General features: G+C 41.2%; 1 protein-coding gene across 8 annotated transcripts in view; it reads left to right on the top strand.

Moving 5' to 3' along the window:
- ZBTB16 (zinc finger and BTB domain containing 16) overlaps window positions 1-18,217 on the top strand; it is a 253,600-nt gene that overhangs the window by 151,627 nt on the left and 83,756 nt on the right. For all 8 annotated transcript variants that reach the window (XM_072611061.1, XM_072611058.1, XM_072611062.1 and 5 more), the window contains one exon: window positions 15,532-15,618. In XM_072611061.1, the coding sequence (XP_072467162.1) occupies window positions 15,532-15,618 (87 nt within the window). The remainder of the gene's footprint in view (window positions 1-15,531; window positions 15,619-18,217) is intronic.

Genomic DNA, 18,217 nt, shown 5'->3' with positions numbered 1-18,217 from the left:
GCATAAAATATCCTTACTCTGCCATGCTTAAATACCAAGGCCTTAGTCATTATCAGTTCAATTGGTTTTGGCTTTTGATCCTTTAAAGAGCCTAGAATTTCCACTGAATTTTACTTTCTATATGGAATAAGCTGTTTCCTCCTTTGATTGTGTCTCTTGGATGAGAATGATGGATCCAAATTCTATTTTTCTTAAGAAAAAAAGATTTATTACAAATTTAATATTAAGCATCTGTATAACTATATATAAAATATAATATATAGTGTATAATATATAATAGTAACACATCATAAGCATCACTATATAGTAAACATATTTTCAACTACATAATGTGCATTTTAAGCACATTAATTTCATAGCAGTATATTTACTCTTGTTCTGTAAGTCTACGTTCTTTATTTTCTCCTTCAAATAGTCAGTCAGTATGTGCTTTTTTTTTGCTTTCCATTATTTAATAAAAGGCTTTTCTCTTTTTATTCCTCATACTTGTCAGTCTTAGTTACAGTCTTCCAGCAATTCCCCTGTTCTTGAACATTTAGGTTACTGCTAGGTTTTTGCAATTCTAGGTAATGTTCCTTATAAAGATCTTTGATTATATATAGCTCTTTTCTGTTATTGCTTTCCAAGGACATTTTCCCCAGGTTTGCAGTTCCCCCAACAATGAATGACTAGACCCATTTCTCCGCAACCCTATCATTGAGTTTCTTTGCTTTTGATTATTTTTGCCAGTTTGATTGGTCTGAGTTGACACCTTAATATTGTTTTGATTTTCATTATTCATTACTGAAAGTGAGCGTTTTTCAAGTCATTACTAACAGTTTGTTTCCTCTTCAGAAAATTATGTGTTCCTACCTTTTGATTATCCATTATTGCCTAGGAATTGTTCAAATTCCAGCTTTCTCAGTCCTTGAATAAGATCAGGCCCTGGCTAGGCTTTCCTTGTTGCATTGGTGCATTTTCTTGTGTTTTTAAAAATCCCAGCTTCCTTCTCCATTTACTTCAAGAGTACCAAACAGCCTTTCCTTAGACTTTAAGCTCGAAGATCATGACAATCAATCTGGGTTTAGCTCCTTATTTTACTGATGATGAAACTGAGGCCTCAAGAGATAAAATAGTTTTCCTGGGTTATTCCTAGCAAGTGGATGACAGAGCTTGGATTCAAACTCAGCTCTTTTTCCTCATAAACTGATACTCTGCTATGTTGTGTTAGGTGCTTAAGAGCCTGTTTTAATCTTCTGAGGTCATTTCATTCATTCTCCTGCATGAAAGCCCTGCTTTCTATCCAGGCCAGTGGGATTTATGTTGCCTCAGAATATCTTTCTGGTCTTTTCTTCCCCCCCCCAAAGGAGAAAAAGAATGTTTAGATTTTCATTGCAGTCCTGTAATTTGTATTTTTGTAGTCATTTGAAATTTAATATCACCTTGTCTCCTCCTTCCACACTTCTTCTGCATAATTGCTACTGAATAAATGTTTATTGAATTTGTTAATTTGAAATGTGAATGAAATAAATGAAGTGAGAGAGAGAGAGTTGGGCTGATTTTGGTCAAGCATTAGTTAATCAAGCGAGTAGAGGGGAAGGGGTATAGATAATTGAAAAATCATTTGTTTGGCTTTGGAATATATCATATATGTTGCTTTTTTTCTTCTCCTAGCCATAGAGTTTACCTTCCTAATTGCATTTTGTTTGAAATTCTTTGCCCCAAGATGAGTTAGCATTTCCTGATCATTCACTGACTGGGCAACAGAGACTTGACAGCATGGGACTGAAAATTAGCTGTGAATAATTGTGACTTAATTGTGTCTCCAATGAAGAGTGGTCATTTTTCTCTCCCTAGTCAGTTTGTTGAATTCAGAGATATTCAGGGGAGGATTAATAGTATCCTGCCCTGCCTTAGACATTACTAAGTTGGGTCTTGAAAGGACGTTAGGGATTGTGTGAGGTAGCAGTAAAGATGTAATTCCACGTGCATGCATGTTTATATGTATGTTATATGTATATATTGTGTCTCCTGAAGGAATGTGAGCTCCTTAAGAGAAGAGACTTTCATATATCCTAGTGCCTAGAACAGTATCTGGCATAGCATAAGTCCTTAATAATTGCTTATTAATGTTGGTGTATATAAAGTCTTTATTGGATATGGAGTAATTAGGATTGTTTTCTACTTCTGGATTCTGTGGGAGAAGGAACAGGAGAAAGAAAGAAAGTCTAGAGCCAAACATGAAGAAAGAAATTTTTAAAAAGAAAGAAAAATTAAAAATGGAGAAAGAAATAGATGTAGCTTGGAAGGGTTTTAACTAGTGAAGTATATCAAAAGTTAAATTTGAGGAGGAGAAATTTGAGAGAAATTGAGGAAAATGTGAAGAAAAACTTTGAAATCTCCAGGCCTAGATTCTGGTTCACATTTTACTTCTGAGTAGAAGGAAAAATAGGATCATGGATGACTTAGAATAGTCAGAGACAAATAAGGATCAGAACTTGAAGGTGTAAACTCAAGAAGGAAGAGGAGCAGGTAATTGGCGAGGTGAAGGAAGGAAAGTAAGAAAAAAGGAATATTTAGAGAATGAAGCAAGTTGCTGAGTAGGTGGGTGACATTAGTGAAGCAGGAGTTTGGTCTGAGGCTGAAGAGAAAGATTGCCAATGTATGTGCTCCAAGTTAGGTACCAGAGAGAGTAGCTACAAAGAAAGAAGAAAATAAATGAGATACTGAGGAGACGAAATCCAAGAGAGGAGCCAGAAATAAAACCTATGGCCTCGATTGGTCATACACAAATGCCCAAACTCAACAAGAAATAGGGACTGGATCTCCTAGTGCTGGACATCTAACCATATAGCTTTCATTAGGACTTGGTAGGTTGAAGGAATTGGGCATGTTGAGCATGGAGAAGACTCAAGTGAGCGTGATACTTGTCCTCAAATACTTGAAGGACTCTTGTGTAGGAGAGGTTAGATTTGTCCTGTTTGGCAGGACCCGAAGCATTGATTGGAAGTTGGAAAGACCCCGGTTTAGGTTTGATGTTGAGGGGAAAAGGGAATCTTCCTAACCATTAGGATGGCTTATAAGTAAATGAGATGGGTTTCCCCTACTCCAAGTCGGTATTGTGCTATTTTTTGCTGGTATGTAATAGTGGGCATTCCTGTGGGTTGGATTTGATGACTCCTGAGGTCCTTTTTTCTCTCGGATTCTGGGATTCTGCCTTACAAATTAATCTTGACCCCATCCCACCTTCCTCAAAGTCTGTCTGAAGTGTTGTTAAAAACGAACACTAAGCACTTTCCTTCCTTCTCTCCAAGTGTGTGTATTAGTTCTGTACTGTTAGGGTGTACTTATTGTACTTAGACTGTGTGGGAGAATTTTAATTGTGTGGCTGTTGAGTTCTTTTATTGGTCATGTAGGTCTCGTGTGTTGACAGTGGAGGAGTAGTGGTGTTGAGTGTGTATGTTTGTGTCTGTAATGTACACATGCTCCAGCAGGCAGTTTTTCCCAACCTGTCTCTTGAGAGCTGAGGAGAGGGCTCCCCCTCCTCGTCCCCCCTATAGCAAAGAAGAAAGGAGTGTGCAGGAGGAGGGGATACCCTGCTGTCAGGCCGAGGGCGGCGATGACTCTGCAGAATCCCACCAAGTGGAAAAACTGAGCCCACCCTGCCAGGGCCAATGAGCCTGGCTCAGCGTGACCTTTATGAGGCAGGGACAAGGAAGCGGCTCTCATAAACACAGACGCCTCAGAGCCTCCTGTGAACCCATTCCAAGGCCCCCCTCTCCAATACAGCTGACATTCTGCCAGACATCAGGTCCTCAGCCTTTTTCCAGATTGACCGTGGGGGAACTGAGCTCCTAAGGAAAGTGTCTAGATGACCCACTGCAAGCCCCTGACAGCTCCCCTGTTCCCATTCCAGGTCTGGGACTTTCTCAGTAACTCCTGGCCCTCTGGACTTAACTGCTGTCCAGGGCAGAATCACAAATACTCTCTCCAGCAAATGCCTCCCTATTTAGCTATGCCTGCTACAATAAAGCACAGACTCAGAGTGATCCTTTCAGCCCTTTGTGTGATTTGTGAGTAAAGATTAACTTTGTACCATATACATAGGTATATGTCAGCTCACCTTTTGTCTTAACTGTACCTTCTTTATGCCCTCCTCCTAACTTTGCTCTTTTCCCCTTCTCTGTGGACATATATATTACAGAAAGAGACAGACGGACAGATAGACACAGAGGGAGAGAGAAGGTGGGAGGGAGACCAATAAAGCAAGCCTCTCCTTCTCCTCTCCTCCCCATCTGTGCTCTCCTTCTCTCCTCTCCTCCCTTCCTATCCTCTCTCCTCTCCTGTCCTCTCTCTTCTACTCTCTCTTTCCCTTTCCTCTCCTTCTCTCTCCTCCCCTCCTGTCCTCTCTCCTCTCCTGTAGCACATATCTACTTGAGTGAAAGAACACACAGTGCTGGCCTTTGAAATTGGCAGGCAGTGTACTGTTCTCTGTCTGATAAGAGGTACTGTAAATAAAACTGTACACCGTGGCCTGTTGTAAAATGCCCCGTGTCTGTACTCATTGTTCTGAGAGCTCATGCTTTTTTTGGTTCTGCTGTTTTGGTACACGCTGTACTTCCTTATGTAAGCAGGCATGCAGATCTCATCAGAACATTCAAGATGTTTATTTTAAAATCTCAAGGAATTAAAAACACACACGCACACACACACACACACACACACATACACACAACATAAACCAGCACTAGATGCTAGCAAAGGTCGGACTTTTCCCCTAGTGCTTTGGTGTTTTTTTTGGGCGGCTGACTTTATCCTCTTCTTTAGCTTTTGTCTGCCCCCAGGTGATTGTCAGGTACCCCTTTACCCTTGCTATGTCTCCCTATCACTTTGCCCCTCCCTCTTACTGAATAAGGAAGACAGCTAGAAAATGACTAACTGCAACTTCCTAGTTAGCAGAGACCTTAATGTTCTCATTTTAGAGATGAAATCATTGAAGCCCACCCAGGTAAACTGATTTGTTTGCACACTTGGTCTAGCTGGGGGAGGCTGGTTCTGCTTGGGTATGGGGGAGTGGACTGGGAAGGAGTGGGGAGGCCTTCCCATTGCTGTCACCAGCTCTGTTTCCAATGAATTTCAGTTTTTAATCATCATAATCCATTGCACTTATGTAGACATTTGTTTTTAGAAGGTTGTTTGCAGAACTGACACTTTAAAGTTTCCAGTGCTTTTAATTATATATATTATCTCATTTGTGTCTCTCAATAGTTCTGCAAGACAGGCACTATGGTGATATTATTTCCATTATATGGATGAAGGAACTGAGCATCAGAGAGGCTAAATGATTTCAGATCCTAGGATCATAGATTTAGAGCTTACTTGGATCTAGGTCTAACCCTCTCATTTTTATAATGAGGAAGACTGAGGCCCCAAGAAGTTAGGTGAATGGCTAGGGTCACACATTGATTGAGCATCAGAGTCAGAATTTGAATCCAGGTCTTTCTGACCTCAAATCCAACACTCTTACCTAACAGTCTCATTCTACCTCTTCCATTCTCTCAACTGAGATGTATAAGATTAATAGAATAGGGACAGGGTGTGAGTGAGAGGGCGTATTACAGCACCACACATCCATGAGATCAGATTTTAGAATCAGATCACTGTAGGGGGATGGGAAATACCTTCTAGAGATGATTTAGTTCAGCCTCCTTGTTTTATGGGAATGAAACTTCCGTGTTCTTATTCAGCTATGCAGTATCCTCCTTTGGTAGGGAGAAATGAAGAAATGTCTCTTTTTTTTTTTTTATCAGTGCAGACATTAAAATGCAGATTGGTGGTGATTGGCACAGGATCCTGCAGCCAGTTGGTGATGGAGCCAGAATGGTCCAGTGTCCTCACCTCTAGAGTCAGAGTTTCCAGGGTCACATGGAAAGGAACATTAAATGCTTGATGAGTGATTGTTAGCTATATTAGGGAAGGGCTGGGGAAGTGAACTAATGAGAGAACTTTACTTGATTCAGGGGAAAAGGAGATAGCCCCAGTTCCCAGTTTCCCCTCCCTTATCACACTTTAGAAACTGTCTTGGGTTCTAGCCAAGGACTGGGCCATTTTTTTAAAGGGCAGTGGAAGGTCCTGAACTGGAAGAATGAGAGGCTCTGACACCCCCTAGGGGCCAGTTGGGCAGTAGGTGTTGTTTCCCTTATCCCTGGTTCGTTGGCTGAATGAACCTTGTATATGTATTTGGGTCCTTCCTAAAGGAAGAAGGGGGTTGAGGAGCTCATGCCATATATACTTTGTTCCTATGCTTGTCTTCTCAGGTAACAACACCACTGCTCACCTTGGGGGAGGTATACAAAGGAGTTTGCTGGTGTACCTCACTTTGTACAACACCTAGATGGATTCATTGGATTATGGATTGTGGGATCACAGACCCAAAGTTGGAAGGGGTCTCAGAAGCTGCCTAGTACACAAAACTTGCCAAATGAATTGAATGTTAGTTATTTGAAAGATCTTTCAAGTATACAGAGGATTCTTGAGGTGAATTTTTTCTATAAAGAATACTTTGTAAGTAAGATAAATCCTACCCTTTGCTTGATATGAGGAAATTTCCATTTTTGGCTATATGATTTGCTTAAAGGAGAGTACCGACTGGCATATTTATTTCATATGGGTTAAGCATCATAGTTTCTTTTTTTTTGGTCCTTGTATAAGGAAATGGCAATATTTAACCTGGCAGAATATATCTTTCTTACACATGTATATGCATATATGTATATGTGTGTATAGAATATGTGTATAGTGTGGGGCATGACAACAGTCAGAGCTTTTATGGTAAGTTGGGATTAGGCTTGTTCTACTTGACCCCAGAAGGAAAACCTAGGAGCAATGAATGGAAGTTATGGACAGACAGATTTTAATTCAACATCAGGAAAATTTTATTTATAATTAAAGGAGTCCAACAGTACAATAGGCTGATTCAGGATGTTTCTCTTATTACTGTGGTGGTGGCGGCGGCAGCTAAGTTGTTGTTGATGAGGTCTTCAGGTGTGACTGATATTGTGGACTGATGGTATTCGTGCCTTGGGTAGGGATTAGACTAGAACACTTGCAAAGTGCCTTCTAACTCTGAGACTATAGGGTAGAATCTAGAGACTGAAAGAGACTTTCATAAATCTTGGCTACTCCATATTTAAACTGTTCTGGAAAGATAAATGTCTTTCCTTTCCTTTTCCTCAAAATCTGCAAAGGAAGAATCCTAGTCTGAGAATGCCTTGTGTACAACATGGGTGAGGTGTTGCTAGACAGTCGTTTCATCTTTATTTATTTATTTATTTTTTGGAGGGGCATTGATAATCTGTAGAGCATCCAGAAAAGGTCAGCCCGGACATAAAGCCTCAAGACTGCCATCTGAAGATCATTTGAAATACCAGGGAATATTTAATGAGTACCTCATGACTGTCTTCAAATATTTGAAGGGCTCTTATTTGGAAGAGGAAATTTAACTTGTTCCATTTGACCCTAGAAGGTAGATGGAGGAAGAAGAAGAAATTGCAGAATGTTCGATAACTAATAATCAGAGCTGTCTGGAAGTGTGTGCAGCGAGCTGCCTGATCATGGTCCTCTCCTGGGAGGTCTTCCAGCAAACATTGAGGTTCTCTCTGATTCATACCCAGCAGTTCTGCATAGCTCTCCAAAGAATAAGCATTTCTGCCCAGATACAGTGATAGTTTTCTTTCTCCTGATTTCCATTACGATGGTCTAGTAGGTACCTGCCCCATCATCTGATAGAGCTGGCCAGGTATTGCTAGTCTGACTGTGACATCCCCAGGCCCACTAGTTTATTATATTGGGATTGACAAGTGCTGGCAAGCGTGTTACCCAAGACAAATGGAAGTAACCTTTTCCACAGACAAAATTTAGTGCCTTGGTAGGGAGGAGATCTCTGAGAAGGAAAAAGAAATAGCTCTGGAGAAAAAGGTGCATCCAGCCCACTTGGAGAGAAAGAGGAGAGGTAGGATTTAGAAAGGGACAATAATGGAGAACTCCCTGACTCCACACTGCCCACATTCTTTGCCCATCCTACAAAGGGAAGGAAAGTGAAAGGAATAAACGTTTATTAATCTCCTGCACTGTATGAGGCATTTTACTAAAGCACTTTTACAAATATTACTTCCTATACTACACTGCCTAGGTTGGAACCTTCCTGTCATTTAGAGGCTTTGATATAAGTTCATCTTCCTATTCATTCAACCCCTCCCTGCCTGCTATGGCCACAGGAAAAATGGACCTCTTGTGGCCTGAGGGCTAAGGAAGGCAGGCCTGTGGTTGAAGTTATAGTTGGGGAATGATAGTTGGAGAGAGTTTCCCTCTGTCTCTCCCCAGAATTTTGCTTATGTCCCTTGGTGGGATGGGAAGGACATAGACATAGATAGCCATCCCTGAGCTATGTCCTTGGATCTCTGCCTGCCCCAGGGTGGGAGTATGAGAGCCCTGCCGGAGGGAGAGGGAGATTGGGGGGAGGCGGGAAGCTGCCTCCATGTCCATATGTACAATTCTGTTCAGCTGTCAGGACCTCCCTCCTTTCCTCCCTCCCTCCTTTCCCCATTGATGTTTTATAAATGTATTAGCAGCTGAATGATGTCACCGTAATGCATTTTGGGAATAGCCATGTGGTTTATACACACTTGAGTTGTTTTGAATGCAAACCTGACATCATACTGAAGGCAGCAGTGAACAACATATGCACAGTAAACAGGCAGAGACTGTCTTATTGATTAACAGATGAGACCTCTATTATCGATCAAAGCTTGGCGAGAAAATTTATCACTTTTAATTTCAGGGCTGCCAAATATTTCTGCCTCTGAGCCAGCCGTTAAGAAGACAATTTAAAGGCGAAATAGATCCTTTCTGAGAGGGGATGGAACTCCATCTCTGGCTTTTCAGCTCCTTTTGTTTCAGATCACCCCCTCTTGCTTTTTTGGTTGACTCTGGACTGGGAGAGAGGAAACCCTAACACCCGCCCCCCATACATACACACATACACACACGCACACACACAGGAGTGTACAAAGTGTGCAAAGCTCCTGCTGGAGTCTCCATTTCGGGGTGTGTGGGAAGAAGAAATGCAGAGACTCAGCAGATGGGGGGACCAGCTGAAATTTGTGACATCCATGATATGGCCAAGGGGTGAGGTTAGGGTCTCAGAAACGTTGAGTAGGCAGACAACACCTTCACACACCCATCCATATTTCTTGTCAGAATCAAGTTGGGGAGTGCAGTAGGGAGAACTTTCAAGTCAACTAAGTGCAATCAGGTGCAGGTTGAGCCAACAACCTCTCTGAGAGTATATCTATCCTTATCTATTTTTATCATCATCCAGCTTGTCTAGTACTGTACATCCTGGCCTTTCTTTCCTACCTTTCTCATTCTCCCTCTCCCTGTGGCATTTCAACCAGAAGCTTCTACAGGCTATGACAATGGATATTTTCTAAGAACTTACTGCCTTATCCTTGCCCCTCCACATCTCTGTAATGAATCCTGTAATGTTTTATCCTATCATTCAGTTTTAGGGTATGAGTTGTAGTGGATATTATTTCATCAGGTGGCCCACTCCTCAGCTTCTCTGCCACCCTCCTTCCCACCCTGCCATCTTTCTAAAGGGCATGGTGAGAACTAAAATCTACTCCATTCCCAATCTGTTGAAAGTCACTGACAACTAATGAAACTGGAGAGACCTTTTTTCTGTAGTGTAGCACTCATTTCATTCAACTTTTCTCAAAGGCCAGCCCTGAATTTTTTTCTGTGCTAAGCAGTCCCACTTATTGGGTCACTTTGGGATTTCTATTGTAAACTAATGAAAAATAGCCATGGCCTGGTTCTGTACATAAGCCTGAATGAGAACTGCTTTGGCATTTCCCATTCTGTGAAAAGTTTCTTGGCTTTTTTCTGTTGTTAATACAAGAGCTTTCCATGGCAAGCACTGAGTTCCTAGACTCAGAAGGGACTTTGATAATTAAAGATAACTATTGTTATCTTTATTGCCTCAATGCTGAAGCTTTGCATATAAGACTCTAGGAGGTCACTGGGTTCATCCCTCTGCCTCCAAGCAGAAGTGAACCTAAATCACCCCAGACATATCAGAATCTTCTTTATTTTTAAGGTTCAGAAAAGATGGCCAAGTTTTCTGGGTTGACCAACCCAATGTCTTAGCAGATCTTTTATACTTGTGAATCATTCCCTTATCTGACCTAAACCCCTCAGTTGTAGTTGAAGCTAGTTTCTATTCAGTTCAGTAAACATCTACTGTTATGGGTCCATTAGTATGGTAGCTGCTATGGGAGATGACATACCACTACCCTTGAGAGACTTATATTCAGTTATCTCCAATCTTATATCACTGTGGACCTCTCCTTTGCACTTACCATGTTCTGTCTTGTATTTTATTTGTTGCTGTATGTGTCTTTAACCTTTTGTCAGATTGTAAGCATCTTGAGGACAGAGACTGTTGTTTTTAATTCTGTATCCCAATGTCTGCCATTTTGCCTTGATGATAATAGGTCCTTAAATGGTATTTGCTGAATTAAATTTAATCTTGTCTCTCCTTCTCAGGTCTCTGTACTTTTATACATGCCATACTCCATGCCAAGAAATGGCTTCTGCCTTCCATCTTTCCTACAAGTTGACATCATTTTCCTACTTCAGTTTCTGGGTTAGGTACTGCCCTCTTCATGATACCTTCCTTGGTTCCCTTAACTAGGAGTATTTTTCTTTCTACGACTCTCTCTGAATACTCTGACTTCTTCTGTTCATTTAACAATTTTCTAACTTATAGTTATTTGTGTAGAGTTAATCTTACCTGTTAGAGTATAAGCTCGTTGAGGTAAAAGATTCTTATATTCTTTACAGACTTTAAACCACTCCATAAAAAGTTGTTGTTGTTCAATCTCTTCAGTAATATCCAACTCTTTGTGACCCTGTTTGGTTTTTTTCTTGGCAAAGATAATGGAGTAGTTTGCTATTTCCTTCTCCAGCTCATTTTACTGAGGAGGAAACTGAGGCAAACAGGGTTAAGTGACTTGCCCAGGGTCACACAGCTAGGAAGTGTCTGAGACCAGATTTGAACTCAGGAAGAGGAGTCTTCCTGACTTCAGGCTCAGCACTGTATCCATTGTGCCACCTAGCTGCCTGCATAAGTATTAGCTATTATTATTAGCATCATCTAGTGCTCTAGTGCCTTACCTATAGCAACTGCAGTTCAGCTAACATTGATTAAGCACTTGTTGTTTGCACAACCACGTGCTTAGGTGCTAGAGAGATTCAATGTAGTAGGGGAATGAGGTCTAGATACTTGTACTGTGAATGGTAACGCATGGGCCTAGAAAGGATATTAACTGAATTAGAGGGTTAGATAACAAAATACTTTGTGAGAACTAGGGGCTATTGCTGTTACTGACAGAGAAGTAGATAAAGCGCGAGTTCATGAAGCAGGTGGCATTTGGGTTGGGTTTTAGAGGATTGATGAAAATTTAGCAGATGAACAGATAGAGGAAGCTCATTCTAGCCATAGGGCATGGCATTGAACAAAGGTCCAGAGATGGGAAAATACAGGGAGTGCATGGGAGACACTGATCAGTTTGGTTTGAATAGACAATTGTTTGTTAAGCAGAGTATTGACTTAATTGGTTCTATGAGTCTGTTGGCCATGTGATTGACAGGAATGGGTGGAGACTGGAGGTGGACAGGCTTTGTTAGGAGGTTGTTGCAGTGGAGATGGCAGTGAAGGGTAACGTTAAAATAGTGGTAGTAGAGAAGGGAGGAGGCCAGAGTGAGAGATACTATGAAACTGAAATATACAGTACTTGATGGAGGAGAACATGGCAAACCACTCCAGCATCTTTGCAAGGAAACCCCTAAAAGGGTCATGAAGAGTTGGATACAACTGAAAAACAACCAAACAACAAGATTGAAATAAAATTCTTAAATGGCAAAATAGAAAATTTGGTTATGCTTTGTAAGACAGTTGGCCAACACGTATTTATTAAGCATTTAACCCTGTTGCCTCAAGGAGCTTACAGACCAGGCTTGTGGACTGGCTCATCAGAACATGCAGTAACTCTCACAATGCCTCATCTAGCCTGATCTTTAAGGCCTTTCAACAATTGCTGGCTCCCATCTTACCAAGAGCATTTTTACGTAGTTCTCTAGTGATACTAGTTTGCCTTAATCCCTGAACTCCAACCCCAGAGTCTCCTAGCTCTGATAGGTAAGCTTTCACCTTATCTTGCCATGCTCTAGGCCTTCATGGCCTTTCCCCTTCTAGAACCCCTTAGTATACTGTCTTTTATCATTAGAATGTAATCCCCTTTAGGACAGGTATGTTTTATATGCTTATATTTGCATTCTCAGTGCTTAGCATATAATAAGAACCTGTTAATGCCCTGTTGATGCATCAAGAACATTTAAGAGTTGAACTGTACGATTGACTAAGAGCCTAATAGGTGATCAAAGGGGAGCTAAAGGAGGATTTATGAAAGAGTTGAGATTGAATTGGGCTTTGAAAGGTGTCTGTGACTTAGATTGGCAGAGGTGACATTTGAGTTAGGGCAATACCAGGAGCCAAAACAAGCTAACAATAATGAACATGCTGTATAGGGGGAAAAGATGGGGAGTGAGTGAGAGGAGGAGAGTAGCCTCAGTGAGGAGAGTGAGGAGAGACAGCATACTGTGGTTGGGAAGACCATTAAAAAAGAAAGACCCATTAAGTCCAGATTCCTGATCCTGGCATTTAAGTACAGTCCATTTCGAACTGTGGTTCTAGCCTTATCTCACATCATTCACTCCTACCTGGTCTATGCTTCAATCAGACTGGCCTATTCCCCAGATATGCCCCATCTTCCTCAACGCCTTTATTTTTGCCCTGTGTCTAGAATTCCCCTTCATGTTTGTCTATTAAAATTATTCCTATTCTCCCACCCCAGCCAGAAGTAGTCTCTCTCCTATGAATGTCATTTTATTGGTAGATTGGTACCGTGTTTGGTTTGGGAACATACCTTCTCTTCACTCTTAGTTTGTACATTCCTTGAGGCAAAGTCTATATACTGAGTAAACTTTGAAAATTATATGTCACTGCATCTGAAAATTGCTTCTTCATTCCTATCATAGCCTATACCTTCACAGCCATAATGTGGCTGATCACAAAATGAGTACTTATGTACCATGAAGAATGTAATTTTGTGTCTTTAAAAACATGTTCATTTATATAGTTTCTTGTTATATGTTGAGACTGTCTAGTTTGCCAACCTTTTGTTCTGTCTTTGCCATGAGGGATGCCTTTGAATTTTCCCCTACACCTAGTAGATTTCTCTTCTCCTAGGCAGATAATAAAAGTTTTAGGAATTAATTATTTAGTAAGTTTGGGCAATTTACCTAACATCTCTGGGCCTCAGTTTCCTCATTTGTAAAATGAAGCTCAGTGGCTGGACTCATTGACATCTAAGGTCCCTTCCAGTATAAGAAATCTATAATTCTGTGACCCTATGTTTATTAAACTTAGAAAGGATAAGACCAAGGGGGGAACATGTTGGTGATCTTTGAGTATCTGAAAGCCTATTATACTATGGTGGAGAGATTGAAAATGTTCTTTTGTATGGGATCAGAAGTAAGGAAGAGTAGGCAGAAACTTCACAGAGAGATTTAGGTTTTGATGGGAAGAAAACCTTCTGAATAGCTAGAATTCTCCAAAAGTTGATTGGTCTGCCTCAGGACGTAGAGGAAGGCTGAATGACCACTTGTTGGGAGTCTTGTAGAAGGGATTCATATTCAACAGTGAGTTGAGCTAGGTGATTACTGACGTTCCTTCTGGTTCTAAAATCCCATGTTTCTCTAAGACCAGATCTGTCTTGAGTTGAGAAGCCTATTGATGAGTAAGATAAACTGAAACTGAGCAACTAGATTAACTAAACTAGACACTAGATTATGGAGAAACTTGAAAGTCAAATGGAAAAATTTGGACCTCATGCAGTAGGAAGCCAGCATAAGGTTCTTGAGCATGGAAGGGATGTGGAAAAAGCATTAAGGAGGAACATTCATCAGGCAACTCAGTGTCTAGCTAGGATCTTAAAGAAAAAGACACAGGCTGAAGACAGGGAGGCCTCCTAGGAGGCAGCTAGAGTAACTTAGATGTGAGAGGTGATAAGAGCCCAGGAACCAGTGTAGGAGTCATAGGCATAGAAAAGAAGGGAATGAATCTGGGAAACGTTTGCAGGAAGAAACACCAGGGTGTGACAGGTGACAAATAAGGTCACCTGTTACAGACTTAACCAAATAGCTCAGGGGACAATCAATGCTTTTTGCATTTATGTGATAACATTGTTGCCCGATGTTCTCCTGGCAGTAGTTCCTAGTTCCCCAGAAGTTACCATTTGAGGATATTTGGGTTGCAGGGAAGTGAACCTGAGCTGTTCCTCCTTGGTGTTCCCTGTCCCCATATACCCACTGAAGGACCTTGAAGCCCTGTTCCTTTTTTTTTTTTTTGGCTTCCCATCTGGGCAAGTGTCTGTTATTCTGGGTGAAAGGGTAAGATGCAGATAGGTCCCTGAATCCCTCCTAGAAAAAAAAAGAGGTCAGAGATATAGGCATCTTAGATCTAGGTAGACAGCCAGTCCATATTAAGACTGTGAAAACATTAGGGGCAGCCTGTCCCTGTGGTCTGTATTCATGCACTCATTCATTCTGTAAATAATTGTTAAATGCTTATTATGTTTCCTGAAAGATTTAGAACAATTTTAGATCTCTGACAATCTTTAGAAAGATTGCTGGAAGATTTTAGTAAGGCTTCGATGAGAACACACTCAGGTACAAAGGTACAGTGGTAACGACACAACTAAGTTATAAAATCTGGCTTTTTTTCTCCACTTTGCCACTGCCTGTGTGACTTTTTCAGCAAGTCGTTTCAGTTCGCTGGTCCTCAGTTTCCTCATCTACAAAATGAAGGATTTGGACTAAATGATCTTTGAAATGTTTTTCAGCCCTTACCTTCAAATGGTTAGATTATGGTGACGATGTTGATAATAATTAGCACTTACATGGTGCTTTAAAGTTTACAAAAACTTTTATAATATTATCTCATTTTATCCTCACAACAACCCTATGAGGCAGGTGCTATTTTTATCCCCATTTTACAAATGAGAAAACTAAGGCAGACAGGCCAGATCACTCAGTAAGTATATGAGTGAGGCTGAATTTGAATTCAGGTGTTTCTGACTTTGGGTCCAGAGCTTTACCTACTGTACTAGTAATTTAAAAACAAAACAAAACAGCTCTAATTCTTTGTGATAAAGATATGAGAATTAAAAATGGAACACCATGAGAATTTAAGAGAGAGGTTGGTTCCTTACTTCCTCCAGGATATAGGTACCTTACCTTTAGTAGGTGACTAAGGAGTCAGCAGATCCCTTCCCATTCTGTACTCCTCCTTCCTGACCCTAGCCCAGGGCACTGGAGTTCTCAGGCATATGTGACTATTGTTGTAATTCCCTTTCCTTTTCTTTGCAGCTGGTGCCAAAGCCTTTGTCTGCGATCAGTGTGGTGCCCAGTTCTCCAAGGAGGATGCACTGGAGACCCACAGGCAAACACACACAGGTGAGTTGACATCTCCATGTTTCCACAAGGATGGGACTGATTGATCTTAATGGCATTCAGTTGAACAAGTGTGGCGTCAGAGGGTTGGGGATGAGTGTCTTTTGTCTTCCCCTACTTGAGACCTTGCCTTTGCCTCAGTCTACTCATTGGCATCTTGGGAATATCCTTGACTAGCCTTTTTGACAACCATGCCAGGTCAGGCCCTATGCTCTGTCCAGCCTAGCATTCTGATTCTGACAGGGCTACCCAGAGACCTTCTCTGGAAGCACATGGGAGATATTTTACATGGCAAAGACTTCCGAACAGTAGAGATTAGAGGGATCGCTGATTCAGAGCTGGAAAAGATCCTGGAGGTCATCTAGTTCAGTCTCTTCACTTTACAGATGAGGACACTGAGTTTCAAAGTGGTTAAATGAGTTGCTTGTGGTCACAAAGATAAGAAATCACAGAGCCCTTAGAACTTGAACTCAGGTCCTCTCACTCTATATCCAGCATTCTGTCAGCTGCACTATATAAACTCACTATACCTACTTACCCTGTTAGGGAAAGTAAATCTGAATTTGTCTAAACCATTAAACCACCCTTAAGACTACACACAGTATTGTAGGGTAAGTCTTGGGAATGAATGAAATGGAGTAAGGCCTAAAATCGAACTTTCAAGAAGCATTTATAAGGCCTACTATGTGCTAGGCAGTGGAGATTAAATAGTCCTTATCCTATGTTGTAAGCAAGAGAGCTTTTGAATCAAAAGGAAGAAAATGGCCACTTGCCCTAATGTTACTCAGTTTTTTTGTCTAGTGCCTCCCACAGGCCTTATAGTCTAACATTTGGGAGAAAAGAGCTTTTGTAGCCAAGCTGCTTTTCCAGCGCAGGCACCACTTCTGTAGCAGAGGGAGCTGAGGCTGCATGAGAGGAAGAAGCTGATTGGTCAAGGTCATTAACACCAGGCATCCCTGCTGGGTCTCCAGGCAGCTGGGTCACTGTTTCCATCAGTACGCTGTACATGCAAGTGAGAAAAAACCCCATGCCCTTCCCATAGAGAAGCCAGCCTGCTGAACTGTGAGCCCCATTTATCCAAGTGGGTTTAATTTGGTTCATTCGAAAGCAAGTATGAAGCTCGAAGAGGGTGAGCTGTCTGTGATAGGATTGTGATATATTAGAAGGAGTAATAGACTTAAAAATGGGCACACCTGAGCTCAAATCCTGGGTTTGTCATCCATAGACTATATAACCTTAGACAAGTTATTTCACCTTTATTTCTTCATCTAGAAAATGGGGATAACAGTTGGGTTACTTATCTCACAGCGGTGTCTGCAAAGCGTTTTCTAATTATAAAATGCTATGTTGACATCAGCTCTTTTTCTGGCATTATTGTTTAAGACTTGGGGGAGGGAGGGTAGAAGAAGGACAGTTAGGCTATTTTGTGACTATGTAGCTATAGACTGAGGGGTATAGGTCTCAGTAATACCCATATTTTAGAGAATTTAAAGGGACTGCTCAGTGGCTCTGTGGATAGAATACCGGGCCCAAAGTCAGGAAGACCTGAGTTCAAATCCAGCCTCAGACACTTAGTGGCTGTGTGATCCTGTGCAAGTCATTTAAACCTGTTTGCCTCAGTTTCCTCATCTGTAAAAAGAGCTGGAGAAGGAAATGGCAAACCATTCCATTGTCTTTGCCAAGAAAATCCTAAATGGGGTCACAGAGAGTTGGGCATAACTGAAATCACTGAACAACAAAAGATTTACAAGGCTAGTAAAGCTGTTCTATGCTGACTTCAAATGGAAATAAGGCCACTAATCCATACGTAAAGATTTCCATGGATGGCATATTGACTTAGTTTTAAATTCTAATATTATTTGTTTTATTCCATTTTTATTTTGCTAAATAGATCATTTGCCAATTACAATTTAATCTGGATCATACCCATTTGGGATACAATCTATAGGCCATGTGTTTGATGCCTCTGGTCTTCCTGCTTTCAGGTTTTTCCTTCTCCAGTCTTCTTTAGAGTAGGGATTGTTTTCATTCTTTTTATTTGTGTCTGAGCACTTAGCACGGTGCCTAGAACATAGCAGGCACTCGATAACTATTTGTTGATTGATTTATTCCACTTATCTGCCAGAATCATCTTTGGGAGGCACAGGTCTGGCCCTGCCTAACACAAGTGAGCACTCGTTTTCAGGGTCCTCTTCAGATAAAATACAACCTTCTCAGACCAGCATTGTGGGCCCTCCGTAGTCTGACTCTTGCCTACTTTTCCAGCCTTATTGTGAATCCTGTTCTCCAGACAGACTAGAGTGCTAGCTAGCTTTTCTCAACATGCAAGGGTCTATCTGTGACCTTCGTATCTCTCCACAGGATGCTTCCCTGTGCCTAGGATGCGTACTCTCCATCTACCAGGACTGTTAGCTTCCTTTAAGACTTAGCTCAAGTTCTTTCTTTTTTCAGGAAACCTTCTTTGACCTCACTCCCCAACAATTGTCAGTGTTCTCTCTAGGCATATGCTGGAGCCAGCTGAACCAGCTCGAGAGCAGATTGTTAAATTTTCAGTGTGAGCATTTACACTTTGGAAGTCAGCATATGCTACAAATCAGGGCTT

This window comes from Notamacropus eugenii, chromosome 5, assembly GCF_028372415.1.
Source record: "Notamacropus eugenii isolate mMacEug1 chromosome 5, mMacEug1.pri_v2, whole genome shotgun sequence".
Lineage (NCBI taxonomy): Eukaryota > Metazoa > Chordata > Mammalia > Diprotodontia > Macropodidae > Notamacropus > Notamacropus eugenii.
The sequence above is the reverse complement of the archived record's forward strand: the minus strand, read 5'-3'. Positions and strand labels throughout refer to the sequence as shown.